The 16,623-nt window shown below is 41.6% G+C and overlaps 1 protein-coding gene across 1 annotated transcript in view; it reads left to right on the top strand.

Moving 5' to 3' along the window:
• Nucleotides 1-1,457: 1,457 nt before the first annotated feature.
• The window catches only part of SPTAN1 (spectrin, alpha, non-erythrocytic 1), a gene marked incomplete at its 5' end in the record, with an annotated part of 19,255 nt that continues 4,089 nt past the window's right edge, over nucleotides 1,458-16,623 (top strand). The window contains 25 exons of the mRNA XM_008940185.1: nucleotides 1,458-1,505; nucleotides 2,233-2,324; nucleotides 2,718-2,862; nucleotides 2,980-3,161; nucleotides 3,337-3,436; nucleotides 3,578-3,775; nucleotides 3,903-4,049; nucleotides 4,598-4,701; nucleotides 4,835-4,997; nucleotides 5,477-5,491; nucleotides 7,219-7,350; nucleotides 7,705-7,842; nucleotides 8,210-8,314; nucleotides 8,542-8,750; nucleotides 9,603-9,723; nucleotides 9,873-9,994; nucleotides 10,547-10,679; nucleotides 11,113-11,211; nucleotides 11,540-11,699; nucleotides 11,905-11,981; nucleotides 12,146-12,355; nucleotides 12,620-12,916; nucleotides 13,414-13,526; nucleotides 14,369-14,386; nucleotides 16,148-16,210. Of these exons, the coding sequence (XP_008938433.1) occupies nucleotides 1,458-1,505; nucleotides 2,233-2,324; nucleotides 2,718-2,862; nucleotides 2,980-3,161; nucleotides 3,337-3,436; nucleotides 3,578-3,775; nucleotides 3,903-4,049; nucleotides 4,598-4,701; nucleotides 4,835-4,997; nucleotides 5,477-5,491; nucleotides 7,219-7,350; nucleotides 7,705-7,842; nucleotides 8,210-8,314; nucleotides 8,542-8,750; nucleotides 9,603-9,723; nucleotides 9,873-9,994; nucleotides 10,547-10,679; nucleotides 11,113-11,211; nucleotides 11,540-11,699; nucleotides 11,905-11,981; nucleotides 12,146-12,355; nucleotides 12,620-12,916; nucleotides 13,414-13,526; nucleotides 14,369-14,386; nucleotides 16,148-16,210 (3,191 nt within the window). The remainder of the gene's footprint in view (nucleotides 1,506-2,232; nucleotides 2,325-2,717; nucleotides 2,863-2,979; nucleotides 3,162-3,336; nucleotides 3,437-3,577; nucleotides 3,776-3,902; nucleotides 4,050-4,597; nucleotides 4,702-4,834; nucleotides 4,998-5,476; nucleotides 5,492-7,218; nucleotides 7,351-7,704; nucleotides 7,843-8,209; nucleotides 8,315-8,541; nucleotides 8,751-9,602; nucleotides 9,724-9,872; nucleotides 9,995-10,546; nucleotides 10,680-11,112; nucleotides 11,212-11,539; nucleotides 11,700-11,904; nucleotides 11,982-12,145; nucleotides 12,356-12,619; nucleotides 12,917-13,413; nucleotides 13,527-14,368; nucleotides 14,387-16,147; nucleotides 16,211-16,623) is intronic.

The raw sequence follows: 16,623 nt of genomic DNA, 5'->3' as shown, positions 1-16,623 counted from the left end.
TCAGCTCTATTTGCAGTTATAATTATGAGAAAAAAAAATGAGATAGGCTTCAAACAAAATAGCTCTACCTGTAGAAATTGCCAACAGTCTGGATTTTACCTCTCTGCTGCAAAACTGTTTTGTTTTGAGCTTGTACTGTAAGTTTTTACACCAACATTTTTGGGTATTACGTGGCCACAAGATGAGAAATAGTCCCTGTTCACTTAGCCTGAGTTCTTTTTACACAGTGAGGGGAAATGTTTTTATTCCTGAAAGTCAAATCCATTTATGTCAACATTCCTTTCATAAGGATTAGGTTGTATGTTTAGAACAGTATGGTTGTCTTCCATCAGTCATCTCTAGCTCATTTTCTACAATAGTTGGAAGCCTTTCTCTGTTCATTAGAGGCTTACAATGGAATAGGTGTCACCTGCTGATGCACTACAATATCCTGAATATTTTGACATTATCCAACCTCATGCTTTCCTCCAGTATTTTGTTCCCATGTTTCATGTCTTGCATCCACCCTCTTAGATATAAAGGTTCTTGTACATCTTTTAAGGTGTGTGAATGTGGGAAAACCAGAGGAGTATGCAGTATTTTGACAGCATTGTAGAAAATGCAGACACATCAATAAGAATTGAGGGTTTTTTTTAAAAATTTGTTTTTGTACAAGTTGTTCATATGTGTATTTCTTAAGAGTTTTGTAGAAACTTAGAAAACTATAAGTTCTCCTCTGTGTATATCTGCAAAAGGGTGAATTTAACAAGTCATCCATCATTGTCAGAAAAGTAGATTGCATGTTGGAAGGAATTGGTCATAATTTTTTTAGTTAGTCTTCACCAGTTTTGGTGTTCTAGAAATGTTTGAATTAACTGCTAAGCTGATTTTTGCCAAAAAACTCAACCAAGACTTAAAACTGTTTGGGTGATTTTTTTTTTTTCCCCCTTCTGTTCCTATGACTAAGAGTTTGAGGGTTTTTTTACCATTTATTGAATTTTGCCTTAAAATTTTCCTCTTTATTTGTCCTTATTAAGACTATTGCTGTTTGTTTCAATTTATGCTAACAAGATAGTACTCACTTGTAAAACTCCTTACTCTGACCTATAGTGCCTGAGGCACTGTAGTTAATAACTAATATAGTTAATAATAACTAATTATTCTTAGTTGCTTCTGTAATTTTACTTGCATTGTTTTTCTTATTGTCTGCTTCTCTTACATCTTAGACAATGGTGTATTTAAAATACTGTTCTAAAGTATATAAAATTAAAGAATACAACAGTTTTCACTGAAACCTTTATAATCCAGGGTCTCTCTTCCTGCCTTTTGTAGAGTGGTATTTTACTAAGTCTGTATTTTTGACCACAACCAAACCATTATGGATTTTTAAAGATTTTTTTTTTTTTCAGTTTGATTTTGACTCTGATTGGTTGGAGTTGAGTTTAATGCTACATTTTTATTTTTGCCTTTCCACACAGTCTGCACGTTTGATGGTACACACAGTGGCAACCTTTAACTCGATCAAGGTAATAATACAACTTTTTCTAAGCTGATTTAAAAGCTGAGAATAGTTTTCACTCTCCCTTTCCATAGGGTTTTTTTTTCATTATTCTTTATAAAACCTTATTATTGTTTATAAAACCTTTTGGATCAACAAGGTAATAATACAACTTTTTCTAAGCTCATTTAAAAGCTGAGAACAGTGTTCACTCTCCCTTTCCATAGTTTTTCTTTCATTATTCTTTATAAAACCTTTTGGATCAATTTATTGAAAGAAGCATTGACATATACAGCATTTCCTGCTCAGGTTACATCATACCTTATATATGTAAAATCATTTGTGTTTGCATCTCAGGAGAAATCCTTAAAACTGCTTAATTAGGGTACTTGAATTTGTGCATTCTTCTGGAAATAAGCAGGATGTAGTAACCTTCACTTGTAGTGAAAGCCCAGTATGGACTTGTAATTTATCTTACTGACTGCTTGATGAAGTTTATATGCTGTACAGAGAGAGGCGTAGCTATTTTAGGAAGTTTTATAGCATTGCTGTCAGTAGTCTCAGTAGACACCTAAAACGAAGCCTGTGGGAATGAAGATGCAGAATGGATTGCTGGTGTGCTTGCAGACAAAGAAGGTGCAGCTAAGCATAGTGAACAAAATGTTGCCAGTTACTAAAGCTTTGTGTCTGGTCGGTGAGCCCAGCCTGGCAGTGACTTGTGTGACACCAGTGGGGTTGGCTGGTTTCTTCTGCAGGAACTGAACGAACGCTGGAGATCTCTGCAGCAGTTAGCAGAGGAGCGAAGCCAGCTCTTGGGCAGTGCCCATGAAGTCCAGAGGTTCCACAGGTGAGGTGGTTGTATCATTTTTGGTCTTCATTCAGTAAAATGCCTTGTCTGTTATGAGTTCTAAAGCACAGTGGGACCTATTCTAAACAAATCGTATTTCAACCCCCAGCTTGTTCAGTGGAAGTTAGACCACCCGTGGTCCAACAAGAATCCTTTATATTCTCCTAGAAAAAGAAAGACTTGTTAAAATGAAAACACTGAATTGCTGCAGGCTTGGGAGGTCTGGGCTGCTGTCCTATTTTGGCAGAGTTCATTTGTGTCATCTTGGGAAATAATTTAATAGAACTGTCAATTATGTGAGCTTCTCTGGAAATCGGTGGCCTGTTAGGTGTCAGAGATCCTAATATGAACACCATTTTAATTCTCTCTTTGCTTTCCCTTCACTCAAATCAGAGATGCTGATGAAACAAAAGAATGGATAGAGGAGAAGAACCAAGCATTAAATACAGACAATTATGGACATGACTTGGCCAGCGTGCAGGCTCTGCAGCGCAAACATGAAGGTTTTGAGAGAGACTTGGCAGCTCTTGGAGACAAGGTGAGATTGTGAGGAGGACAAAGCCAAAAGCTTTCTTTTGACCTCGCAGAAATGATTGAGCTACAGAAAAGGTTCTTTTTGTCTTCGTTGTGTTTATTTCCCTTTCCCTAATTCTAGGTGAATTCTCTTGGTGAAACCGCCCAGCGTCTGATCCAGTCACATCCTGAATCTGCTGAAGATCTCCAAGAAAAATGTACTGAGTTGAACCAGGCTTGGAACAGTCTGGGCAAACGTGCTGACCAGCGCAAAGAGAAGCTTGGAGATTCTCATGACCTGCAGCGTTTCCTCAGTGACTTCAGGTAAAGATGCTATTCCCCTCCTCTCCAATTTGTCTGGTGTATTATTAGTGAAGTATACGTGGCTTATTGTTTTGCAGGACTATTTCTGGGGAGGGTTCAAAAAAGGTCTTTTTTTCCTGTTCTGACTTATTTAAGTGGAGGGAGAGGAGAATTCTCTATTAATGTGTGTTTGCAGGGACCTTATGTCTTGGATCAATGGAATCCGGGGCCTGGTCTCCTCAGATGAACTTGCAAAGGATGTGACTGGAGCTGAAGCTTTACTGGAAAGGCATCAGGTATGTGAAAGATGATAAGTGTGTATCATCAACATCAACAAATGTTTCTTTTTCTGACACTTCCCATTTAGAGTTCCAGAAATAGATCAGTCCCAGCTCTGCTCTCTTATTTGTTTAGTAACACATCTCTGTACATTACAGGAACACCGCACTGAAATAGATGCAAGGGCTGGCACCTTCCAGGCATTTGAACAGTTTGGACAACAACTTCTGGCTCGTGGACACTACGCCAGCCCAGAGATCAAGGAGAAACTGGATATTCTAGAGCAAGAACGGACAGACCTGGAGAAGGCCTGGGTCCAGCGCAGAATGATGCTAGACCAGTGCCTAGAACTACAGGTATTCTGCTGCTTTTTTTGAAGAAAACCAATTCCTTGTTTTGTAAGGAAGCTTATTCTTTCATAGTGATGAGCAGTGCTCTTGGTCTGTCTTTCTCACACTCTGGAGGTTTTTTTTTCCTCCCTAGCTGTTCCATCGGGACTGTGAACAAGCTGAAAACTGGATGGCTGCCCGAGAGGCTTTCCTAAATACAGAAGATAAAGGAGACTCCCTAGACAGTGTGGAGGCACTCATCAAGAAACATGAAGATTTTGATAAGGCTATCAATGTCCAGGTGAGGAGTGTAGCAGAAGTAAGGAGGAAAATTTATTTTTTTTTTTCCTTATTCAGATTCTTAGCAAAAGAAGTTAGTACCATGTATGGCTTCTAAAGTTCAGTTCTAAGTATTGAGCCATTTGGGATCTGCTGCAGAAGTTTAGAAGCAGCTAATGCAGATAGAGATGTATTTCACTGCTTACAAACAGTGTTGAAATGGTGGCAAGTATTGGTGTAAATCTCTTAGTGATTTGAAACAGGGTTTTTTTTTCCCCCTTTTTTCTGTTGAAAAAAAAAGTTTTTGGTTTCTTGTAACAGAACACTGCCTGCTTTTCCTGAGAGATCTTACTGCTCTAGCTGAAAGTCCAAAACATACTTTTTCCCTAAATGTCACATATGAAAGATGTTCTGAACTCCCCAGTCCTGTAGAAAACTGACTTCCTTCATGTAGCCACATTTACAATAATGTGTATTTAAAGAAGAAAAAAGCCTTGTTCTGTTCTATACACTGCTATCACCTGACTTTAAGGAACTACAGTTCTAATTTATGGCTTCTGTTTTTAACAGGAAGAGAAAATTGCTGTCTTGCAGTCATTTGCTGACCAGTTGATCTCTGCTGATCATTATGCAAAAGGAGTCATTGCAAACAGGCGCAACGAGGTTCTGGACAGGTCAGTGTCACCCTGTTAGGTGGGGTGCAGGCACTGACCAAAGAGAATGCTCTTTGGCAACGTTTTGTAGCTGTTGAATGTGCTGTGTGCAGTCCTGGTTCTTCACTCAACAGACATATTTCACTGCACACAGGTGGCGGCGTCTGAAAGCGCAGATGATCGAGAAGAGATCGAAATTAGGAGAGTCTCAGACACTCCAGCAGTTCAGTCGTGATGTGGATGAAATAGAAGCTTGGATCAGTGAAAAGCTCCAGACTGCAAGTGATGAATCATATAAGGATCCCACCAATATTCAGGTGAACATGATTCTCAGCTCAAAACCCGAAACAGAATTTTTAACTTCACAAAGCATATTCTGGGTTGAGAAAATACGCTCAGGAATTCTTGTTCAGTGGTAACAGACTAACACACCACGTTGGACTTGGTCTCCCTTTAACAAAGAGAAAATGGAATTTATATTATGCATGAAAGGAGACTCAAAATAGAGCTCACTTAGTAATTATTGATGCATATAATTAATAAGATATGTGATATCTGCAGCAGCAAATTGCCTGGAGAAACCCCTGAGTAGCTATTCTGTCATTCTCTCAGCGTCTAGATAATGAAATAAGAAAATGGAGTTCTTGGGACTCATCTCTGTCTTATGTTCCAATGTGGAGTCTCATTTATTTTTCAGTATTAAGGAATAATTAATTCAAGTTACCTCTTATATTTTAATACTGGTTTATGAAGTAGTACGAATGCACTGAACTACTTCTCTCAATCTGTTTTATAGCTTTCCAAACTGCTGGTAAGTAGTTTGGACTAGCCCTGGTATGTGAATTTGTTTTCTTTATATAGCTTATGTGTGAGCACAAGGTCTGGTTGCAATCTGTTGCTCCATCCATCAGTTCATGCAATGGCTTTGTTTTCTGTTAGTTCCTGACCTACACCCAGGTGCAGCCGTTGATCTTCACCTTACGGGTGTGCGCTTTTGGTCATGCCTCTTCAGCAGCATTTATTTCTGTCTCTGTTTTGCAGGTGTTCTGCATGAGCTGTTTAATTTGTGGTGCAGTAGTGAGGTCGTTTGGTGGGGTTTTTCAGGAGCTGGCCCACAGAAAAATGTGGTTCTGCCCTCCTTTTTCAGGAATTTTTGGCTAGTGGGCCTTTCATCCTTCTGTCTGGGTCTTCAGTGGTGATGATTTAAAGCATGATATAATACTAGCTCTGTTAGAGAGGGTTCAGTAAAAGGATAGACCTAGATGGCTTAGTTCTTGCAGCAGTAGCATAGGAGGGAATAATACAGAAGGAACACTCCAGAAAAAGATATATACCAGATGGAAAGCTGACAGGACTTGTAGGAATCCAAGAAGTGGAGTAAAATGAGGATATATGGAAAGAGAAGATGGAACAAAGAAGGAGAAAGCTAACTAGAGTAAGAAGGGAATGAATCTTTGTCACTTTAGGCTGTGGTTCATTAATTTTTTTTACAATGTTTTATTTTTTTTTAGTTTTAAAAACCATAATTTTACAGTAAATCAAAAAGCCTTGTCTGGGATTTGTTGTCATGGTAATTACACGAAGATATGCAATTGGCAGCTTTTAAATTGAATTTCCCATGTTGGTAAATCTAGCTTCAAAGCATATGTTTTTATAATCTCAGCATTCAGGATTTACAGTTCCCAAAATAAAGCAGTTCATGCAGAATTTTTCATGCCAGCGCTACAGTATTTTCCACCTTTTATTTTTAATCTAACATTTCCTTTCATTCCATTCTCTCAGGGCATTGTATACCCATGTCCAATGTTACTAGCATTTCCAGTTAATACTTGTAAATTCTGTCTTGTCATTTTTGTGCTATTGTTACCTTCCTGGTGGGTGGATGGATCATGTATACGTGAGAGAGAACTGGGTACTGCCTCCCACACCAAGGCTCCTGTTGTTCTCATGGTGCTCTCAACTCAGCAGAGAAAAATTATAAACAAATGGTTCCCTTATTTTTACAGAGGTTTTTGGTTGTTAATTCATTATTTCAATATATAATGTAGCTGTGTATGACTAATACCAAAACTGTGCAGAAAGCAGATAGGCTGCAGCAGTGGTTTTTCTTAATTACCTATAAGTCAGGAAGGAAAACAGAAGTCTTTGAAATTACTACAGGAGTAGAAATGGTGATGTGCTGTGCTTCTGCTTAGGGTATGTATAATTGCTGCTTTTCAAGGAATTGAAAATGAGAAAGCTTTACTTGAGTAGCAACTATGCTTAATGCAAGGAATTTTGCATCTGTGAAATGCAGAAGACGTTGCCCAAGTTAACATGTCAGCTCACAGCCCATTTTCCTGGGCCAGAGCTTGCTCAGATTAATGAGAGTTAGTATCTGAGTGATCAATAAATATGCTTGCTGAGAGAGAACTTTAGATCAGCTGACATACAAACTTCTTCATGTATGTCAACAACTCTTGTGCTGCCCTCTCAGCCCATGAGAACAATGGAGGAGCCCTTTGTCCAGCCTCTAACTTTAGCTTTTGTCACATTCAGAGCAAGCACCAGAAGCACCAGGCCTTTGAAGCTGAGCTCCATGCCAACGCCGATCGGATCCGCGGGGTCATCGACATGGGGAACTCGCTGATCGAGAGAGGAGCGTGTGCTGGCAGTGAGGATGCTGTGAAGGTAGGTACAACAGGTCTTAAAAGATGTGCTTGGTGTTTGATTTGAGAAGTGTTTGGGTAACTGGGGAAGGAGAGCATCCCTCAGAAACAGATCTTGTGTTATAGAAGCTTTTCTATCTCAGCTGTACAATAGAAATCAGGGTAGTCATTCTGCTGCGTTCTCAGGGGTGAGAAGTTACTCAATCCTCTGATCAGGATGTAGAAGTTGAACTCAGTTTACAGCTAGGCAGCACAAAATACTGACTGTAATCTGCATGTCTGGAATCAGCAGCCAAACTTGTACCTTATTTGGTTTTGCATTAATCAGAACTTCTCTTTTTAATGTACAGCATTTATCTTCTCTCTTTTCCAACAGGCACGCCTGGCTGCCCTGGCTGACCAGTGGCAATTCCTGGTGCAGAAATCAGCAGAGAAGAGTCAGAAACTGAAAGAAGCTAATAAACAACAGAACTTCAATACTGGAATCAAGGACTTTGATTTCTGGCTTTCAGAGGTGATAGATTGCAATTATTTACCTGCAAGACTTGTTTTTCTGATTTTTTTATTCCTTTTGCTGATGTTAGATTGTGTTGGAGCACAGTCCACCTTTGAGCATGTCTAGATTTGTTTTGAAAAACTCTTTATTAGAACTAAAAATCTTGTGGATGTTCTTATGTTATTATTTATAAACATGAAGGCAAGAATAAGCTTATTTGATTAGAATCTGCTAGGAGTTGAACAGGTGATGAGGCAAAGGTTTATCCACACTGTAGAAAACTGAGAAGATAATTAATTTGCACAGTTTTAAAGACATGATAATTTCAAGGGTTTTGTGAAAACACAACTTGTTTTCCATCCCCTTTTTCCTTTCCCACCCCCAGGTGGAGGCTTTGTTGGCATCTGAAGACTATGGGAAGGACTTGGCATCAGTTAACAACCTTCTGAAGAAACACCAGTTACTGGAAGCTGATATATCTGCTCACGAGGTATTGCTTTCTCTTTTACTTTTGGAAGATAAATCATAGTAATCAGCAAACCCCACAGATACCACTTCAGTACATGCTTGCAGTTACATACCTGTTGAAACATGTTTTTGTAATAAACCCTGTGGCTCTGCAGAGCAGTCAGGTTATCGCTTTTATACTGCTGCAACAAACAGAAATGAGACCCAAGCACACTTCACACAGGTTTTCCACCCACGTTTCATTTCCAGGATCGTCTGAAGGACCTGAACAGCCAGGCTGACAGTTTGATGACCAGCAGCGCTTTCGACACGTCCCAGGTGAAGGACAAGCGCGAGACCATCAACGGGCGGTTCCAGCGCATCAAGGGCATGGCGGCCGCGCGCCGCGCCAAGCTCAACGAGTCCCACCGCCTGCACCAGTTCTTCCGCGACATGGACGACGAGGAGTCCTGGATCAAGTGGGTCCTTTGGAGCTCCTGGGCTCTGGCACAGGCTGCTGTGCTCACTGCCAGCTTGCCAGCCGCGTTCATAGTCTGTAGTGGGGTTTTATAACTTGCCTTTTCCAGAAGTATGTGCCTCTGCGGGAAACCACCTTTGCCCTGCAGTGGAGGAAAGGTCTATTCAGAGTGGCTTCAGCACTAGCTTGGGTGTGGCTTCTTATCTCGGTTTCTTTGGTCAAAGCCTGAGGAGAGCTCTTGTGCTGGAAAAAGTTGTGCTGTTTAGACCTGGACCAGATAACTGAAACTTGACTCCACTCTTCTTGGGGAAGTTCCTAGCAAAAATTCAAACCTTACTTTTTCAGTCTGAAGTAATTTTTGTTGTTCTAACCGGTTGTAGCAATTAATCAAATTCTCTTTTCATATTGGTGTTAGTATCTTGGGAGGAGGGGAAGAAGAGAGGCCAATGGAAATCTCTCAAATTAGTGTGCTTTTTTTGTCATGCTTGTAAAATACAAAACCAAGATTGGACAACAGCAGGTAAACTACAAAAGGTAGCTATCTTCTTAGAAAGAAAACAATGCAGAGAAACACTGTCCTTCAGAAAGAAATGACAGTCCCTTTGCTGCCTGCCTTCTTTCCTCCACACATTACCCCACATGTACTGCCAGGAGCCAGCTGCTGTGTGCTGATAACTCACATACAGAATTTTTTACAACCAGGATTTTTCTGCTATGAGGAGCATATCATTACTTGCAGTGGTTTTGTCTTGTGTTATTGGTTTGTGTGTTTTGTTTTTTTTTTCTTTTGTCAGGTTTAACATATAGAAGTAATTTTCAAATTTTATCTTTCTCTCTTCTTTCTTGTATTTAGAGAGAAGAAGCTGTTGGTTAGCTCAGAAGACTATGGCAGGGACCTCACTGGTGTGCAGAACCTTAGGAAAAAACACAAGCGCTTAGAAGCAGAATTAGCTGCCCATGAACCTGCTATCCAGGTAAAGGCCTCTCTCCTCCACAGATTTCTCTCTTCTTTCTTACTTGTGGCAAATATGAAAGCCAGTAATAGGTTTGCTGGAATGTAAATGAAGTGCATAAGAAGAGAGGAAGTGATGTTCCCTTACCTGTATGCTCCTCTCCTTTGCAGGGTGTCCTAGACACTGGTAAGAAGCTTTCAGATGATAACACAATTGGAAAGGAGGAGATACAGCAGAGACTGGCTCAGTTTGTGGATCACTGGAAAGAGTTAAAACAGCTGGCAGCTGCTAGGTATGTGAGACGTGTTTTTGTAAAATTCAGTATTAATTAAAACTGTTACATGGACTCATAATTACCAGATTGACTGAGTTGCAGGGGTTTAGGGTATGGCTCATTAGTAATATGATGTAATAGCACATGTCGCTGATGACAGGCTCTAGGAGAGTAGTGAAAAGAGTTCTGGTGACAATGTTCCTCAGCAGAAACGTGAGCATTTGTTTGAGGTGTGCTGTGTTTAGCCTTTTCCTGCACCAGTTGGAAACCGTAGACTTGCAATTAACTGGCTCTAGTACACTGTCAGGATGTTTTTCTGAACAGAAGCTGTTGGGAGAAAAAAGATGTACTTTAGTCCTTCAGTAGCTGCAGGCTTGTGGCCTCCTGAATTTCTAGAGCTGCAGACACTGCAGTCTGCTGCAGGAGAAGTGGCCTGTGAATGGTTCTGTGAGTGGGGTTCTGTCTCAGGACATTCTTAGGTTTTCTGCTGCTGTAATTTGTTTCTTCACCTTGTACCTAAGAGCCATAAAGCAACACTGGGACTCGTTTTACCTTTCTTTGCCCACACAGGGGTCAGCGACTAGAGGAGTCTCTGGAGTACCAGCAGTTTGTAGCAAATGTTGAGGAAGAAGAAGCCTGGATCAATGAGAAGATGACACTGGTAGCCAGCGAGGATTATGGGGACACACTTGCTGCTATCCAGGTATGGAGAAAGTTGTCAGCTCTTCGTTGTTCTTGTTGCATTGTTGTTGGTTAGACCTTAACAAATGTTTCCTTTAGCTGTCTTCCCAATTTAGAGGTTATTGTTGGTTCCTTTTGGAAGCATACATTGTAAAAATTGTGAATTCATTTTATAAAAGCATCCCAAGTATGTTACTTCCAGTAGAAATGACTTGCAGTCTGGTGTAGCTTTGCATCTCTTGACCTTTGGTGGGCCCTAAATGAAATGGCTGGACTTATATTGGAAGTAAACATCAGTCTCCTTTTGTCTACAGAAACCCAGCAAGTTGTGCTAACCAGCTAAGATTAATAGCTGTTGTCAGAAGAAGTTATGCTGGCAGATTTATAACAAATTCTTTTCAGTTTTAGTAAGTGGTGAGAAATTATTTTTTAAAGTGACTGTCTTGTGTTTGCAGGGCTTGCTGAAGAAGCATGAAGCTTTTGAGACAGATTTTACTGTCCACAAAGACAGAGTGAACGATGTTTGTGCTAATGGAGAGGATCTCATTAAAAAGGTGAGCATAAAATGGTTAAAAAAAACCCAACCAAACAAAGAAACCCAACTGAACAAAAAACAAAACCAAAACAGCTTCAGAGGCTACCCAGGACATTTTCCTGTCAAAGTAGATTTACTCTTCTCTGAAGACTGATTTGTTATCTCTTTGAAAAGAGCTTTTACTCATTTTTTGCAGCTGAATAAGCTTTTTGCATTGACTACTTTGAAAGCCATTTTTTGGACAAAATCTTATGGTTGAAGCCCTTGCTCTGCCACCAACTTACAGGATGCTGTGGAAGACCTTAACCATCATATGTTATGCTTTATTTTTTTCTCCTGTGATGTAGAACAATCACCATGAGGAGAACATCACTGCCAAGATGAAGGGCCTCAGAGGCAAGGTGTCAGACCTGGAGAAAGCAGCAGCTCAGAGGAAAGCCAAATTGGATGAGAACTCTGCCTTCCTCCAGTTCAACTGGAAAGCAGATGTAGTGGAGTCGTGGATAGGTGTGTTCTGTGTTGGAGCACAGTGCTCTGTCACAAAGACACTCAAATGCTCCTTCATTTCCAAAGATCTCAATTAGCTTCTCACTTGCTGTTGTAATGAGGAGTCCTGTACCTGATCTATCCTGCTGGGGTAACCTCGTTTGGAATAGAGGAAATGTTTGAGGCAGAGACATGACATTTTTACTGAATTTATTTCATTTTACAGGTGAAAAGGAAAACAGTCTGAAGACAGATGATTATGGACGTGACCTCTCTTCTGTGCAAACACTACTCACCAAACAGGTTAGTGCTAATGCTGCTGCCACCCCATAAGTGATAGAGAGAACAGGTGAACTCCTCTACAAGACACAAGAATCTAGTATTCATGTTGGAAATACGTGCAGGATATTGGAATGGTTACATAAAAATACAGTCTAAAATATTTTGTTCTTCTTTTAATTCTTCAGGACACTTTTGATGCTGGACTTCAGGCTTTCCAGCAGGAGGGAATTGCAAACATCACTGCTCTGAAAGACCAGCTACTAGCAGCCAAACATATCCAGTCAAAGGCCATTGAGGCTCGGCACGCTTCCCTGATGAAACGCTGGAATCAGCTACTTGCTAATTCTGCTGCCAGGAAAAAGAAACTCTTGGAGGCTCAGGAGCATTTCAGAAAGGTGAGTGGCCAAATCATGAGGCTACAAATATCTAATTGTGCTCTTTGAAAAAAACATACAATGCTTGCGACAGCTCTAGCTTTTTCAGTTGCAGCTAATGATTATGGAGGTCCTGGAGACTTCTCTGTAGATTTTTTGAGGTGCTTGTGAGAAATATGTAATAAATATGCAAATATCACTGATGCGTGTGAATTCCACAGCAGCTCATATGGAGTATTTGCATTACTACATAACCGAATAACGGGATTCTTTTCTCTTTTCAAGGTTGAGGATCTGTTCCTGACGTTTGCAAAGAAGGCATCTGCCTTCAACAGCTGGTTTGAGAATGCTGAAGAGGACCTGACAGATCCTGTGCGCTGTAACTCGCTGGAGGAAATCAAAGCACTGCGAGAAGCTCACGACGCCTTCCGCTCTTCACTTAGTTCTGCCCAGGCTGACTTCAACCAGCTGGCAGAGCTTGATCGCCAGATCAAGAGCTTCCGTGTAGCCTCCAACCCATATACTTGGTTCACTATGGAGGCTCTTGAAGAAACCTGGAGGAATCTGCAGAAAATCATCAAGGCAAGTCAGACAGAGAAAGACTCTCTTCATAGTTCGCAACTTTTCAAGTCTTCCCTGGAAGTTATCCTCCAAGATAATCAGTACAAGAGTTTGTCACTATACTACAGATGGAAATATCTGAAAATTTGGAAGCAAAGAACAATTTCCATTGGCTATAAATTTGTGCTATTGTCCGTTGTTTTCATGGTCTTCCATTTGCGGTTTTTGAAAAGACAAAGCATATGTGCCTCACTTCCTAACCATACAATAACTTCAGTGCCTATGCTATGCAGCGAAGTAACTTCTGGTCCAGTTCCAGTTCTCAAGACTTCAGGAGGAATGTTCTATGTTGTCATCTTAGATGATTTTCTTTAGATATCCAGGACGCTCTTTGAGCGCTCAGTCTTGTTTTGAGCTTCAGAACTGGGCTGGTGTGCAGCTCGTAGTTCTGGGGTTTTATTACAGGGTGAGAGCAATCATGATTTTTCTGTTTGAAATGACTTTTGTTCGTTTCTCAGGAGCGTGAGCTGGAGCTGCAGAAGGAACAGCGAAGGCAGGAAGAGAACGACAAGTTGCGCCAGGAATTTGCTCAGCACGCTAATGCTTTCCATCAGTGGATTCAGGAGACCAGGTATAGTTTGTCTGCCCAGGAGCTACCCTTAGAGAATTCCTCAGCTAAGGCTTGTATCCGTCCTACATCTCTTTGGTCTAAGTTGTAAATTTTCTGCTGAAAAACAGCTATTCAGGACTTGCTCATTTCCTGCAGTTGGGATTTGCGGGGGGGCCCTGTTGTCAGCTAGAGTGAAGGAGGAAAGCCCTGAAACACCAGACTTTAAAAATGTTTGTGTGTAAATTCATTTTCCTGACGTAATTCCAGCTATCTAGGACTTCAGCCTTCTCCTGTTATTCCTGAACTAGTCTGCAGCACAGCTGGGGGGTGGGGAACAAACAGCTGGAAGCAGACTGTGTGAAGTGCTGGTGGCTTTCTGTTAACGCTCCTTTTGTGCCGAGTAGCACATTAGAAACCTCACTACAGTTTCAAAAGAGAGAAGCTGTGAAAAAAGCTTCAGACTACTTTGTAATCACCTATGGGGGTGCTGTCTAATAATATCCTTGCCTAGGGAGTAAAGGTTTAACCGCTGTGTTAGAAATAGAAAATCTCAAGGTTGAGAACTGCAGTGAACTGAGGAGCAGGTTTCTAGAAAGCAGCGGTGCCGGTGCTCAGACGGTGCCGTTAGCCAGCTCTGACACCCTGGGCTGTGGTGCAGAGCAGGTGAGTTCTGTTCTCATGTAACCCTGTGATCCTCTGTCTCTCTGTGTTCACAAATAGTTCTGTATGTGTCTTCATGAAATAATGAAGTATAAATACGATTTTTAACTTTTTGATGTTTGCTTCCCACCCAAATCGCTGTCCCTCTCTTACTGTCTTGTCTCTGTCCTGCTGCCTGATGTTTGGATCTTCACATTCTACAGGACTTACCTGCTAGATGGGTTAGTATTGAATTTTATATCTTTAAAAATGTGGTGATGTGTTCTGCTCTGTCTGTGTGTTTTCTTCTGTCATTATATTGCTTGTGAAAGCTGCACTGAACCCCCTTTTATTTGAAAAGAACAACCTGTGGCTGAGGTGCACAGGCACAAGGAACAAGATTTTCAAGTAGATTGAGTATAAACCAGTGGAAACATCACTATTTCCTAGTCAAATGCAGAAGAAATTAATGGGTAGCCACCGTGGAAGTCCTAACTTCTGTGCTTGCTTTCTCAGAGGGTTTGCACAAGGAAAGGCTCTGAATTTGATACTGGAGAACCCAGGCTAGCCTGCCCCTGGAAACCAGCTGACGGGCCTCGTTTTCCACCATTCAGAGACCTGCTTAGCAAAATAAACTTTTCCATTTTAACTGTTCTCAGAACAATTAGAGCCCCAGTTTTGACCATTTTTGATACGGAGGAGGGACGATTCCTATGATGAAGCTTTACTGAAATGATTTATCTTTAAAAGTGTGCAAATATGAACTGCCTGGCTTTTAATCTGCTGCATAACCACGCCTCACAAAGATTATATTCTTGATAGGAGGGAACAAACCTCCCAAGATGAACCCTGACCTTCCCTGGGTTTGCCAGCCGCTTGATGCTGGCCGTTTTAAATCCACTTTGTGTCCATGGGAATAATTCCTGAGGAGGATGCGTGCTGGGCATTTGTCAAGAAGTGGAAAGGAAATAATAAGACCTTTAAATGTCTTGAGACTGCCAAACCCTCTGAGAGGGCGTCTGTCCATTTAAATTTCTTCAGTATTAAAAGTCTGCAGCACAATGGAAGCTTTGTAATGAGACATATAACGTAAAATGCTAACAAACAGCGTATGGGCCTGGTGCAGAGGCCTGTGTCAGCCCGGGGTGAGGTGCTGAGAGAGGCAGGGGCCTCTCCCAGGGAGAGGGAGAGGGCTTTTCCTAATAAAAGGGTACAATCTTTGCAGGTGGCTGTGCTTGGTATCTGCTCCGTAACGATCACGGTGTCTTGCGTTCCGCTGTTTCTGCCAGAGAAAAATAATTTGCCCCATTTTTGTTGCACAGTTTAATGGAAGCGAGCAGATTTCCCCGGAGCGGATGCTGAACTCTCTGCTGCTTTGTGAAGTAGTGTTGTAGATTAGTTCTGGTATCCACGAACGAGCGAACAGAAAGGAGACATTTACTAAAAGATGTAGGGTCAGAGTTCAAGATCACCGTGCCAAGATATTTTGTTGAACAAATTACCAGAAGGCTGCTGATATGCCAGGCAGAGTTTGTCCTTCATTCTGCGTGAACAGATTAAAAACACAGCCTCAGCTGGGAGAGGCGTTGGCTGTGCTCAGGGCAGGCAGAGCTGCAGCAAGAGCTGCCTGGTGCACACCCTGCCCTCCAGCGAGCCCCCGATGCCTGCAGGAGGTTTCCTCTGCCGAGGGAAGGAGGGAGAATTTGGAGTTTAGGAAGGAGAATGCCCTCAAGGCTTCTGTAGATGAGTTATCTGTAAGGCTTCTAGTCATCTCATAGCAAGACTCACTTTTTTGTGACTTGCACGAAAATAGTAACAGAAGATTTTCATGTATATGCACGCAGCATTTGAATCATTTTCTTCCATCAAGTGCTTGTGTTTGCTGCAAAGTGGTGCTGGCTTGGAGTGTGGCTCCGCTGCAGTGGCCGTGTTTGGGTGTGTTCTTTCCTCTGTTCTTTCTTTCTTCCTTTTTGGAATTCACCTGGTTTCTTTTCTTTGACTAGCATAGCATATCGTCGTGTCATTCGTGTCTATCAGTATGAAGTTGGGGATGATCTATCTGGAAGGTTTTTTCCTCTTATTTTCTTACCTCACTTTGGTTTTCAAACGCACTCTTTAATTCCAAGGCTCGCTTTCCTTCCGACTAACCCCCACGGCTCAGGCAGCTTGCAGGTTTGTTGCCCTGGTGACTCTCTCCACGGCTGGTTCCCAGCTTCCCACTCAGGGTTCCAGGCGTGCGCTTCGTCTCCTTAGACGTGCACTGAACCTGAGCCTCAACCTGTGGTGAGAACACCCAGTGTTCAGTGCATTCTCATTGCTGCAGAGTGATTCAGCACTTCAGGTCCCTTTCTCAAGAAGCTCAAAGCATGGGTAGATTTCAGTGGGGATGAAAACCCAGTTGTAGTGACTCAAGTGTCAGCGACTTAAGTTTTTAGGAACTTAAATAGCAGAGTCAAGGGGGAGAGGGCAGTGCCCACCT

Source organism: Merops nubicus, unplaced genomic scaffold (genome assembly GCF_000691845.1).
Source record: "Merops nubicus isolate BGI_N331 unplaced genomic scaffold, ASM69184v1 scaffold30935, whole genome shotgun sequence".
Lineage (NCBI taxonomy): Eukaryota > Metazoa > Chordata > Aves > Coraciiformes > Meropidae > Merops > Merops nubicus.
Note: the sequence above shows the minus strand (reverse complement) of the source record. Positions and strands in the feature narration are given on the sequence as shown.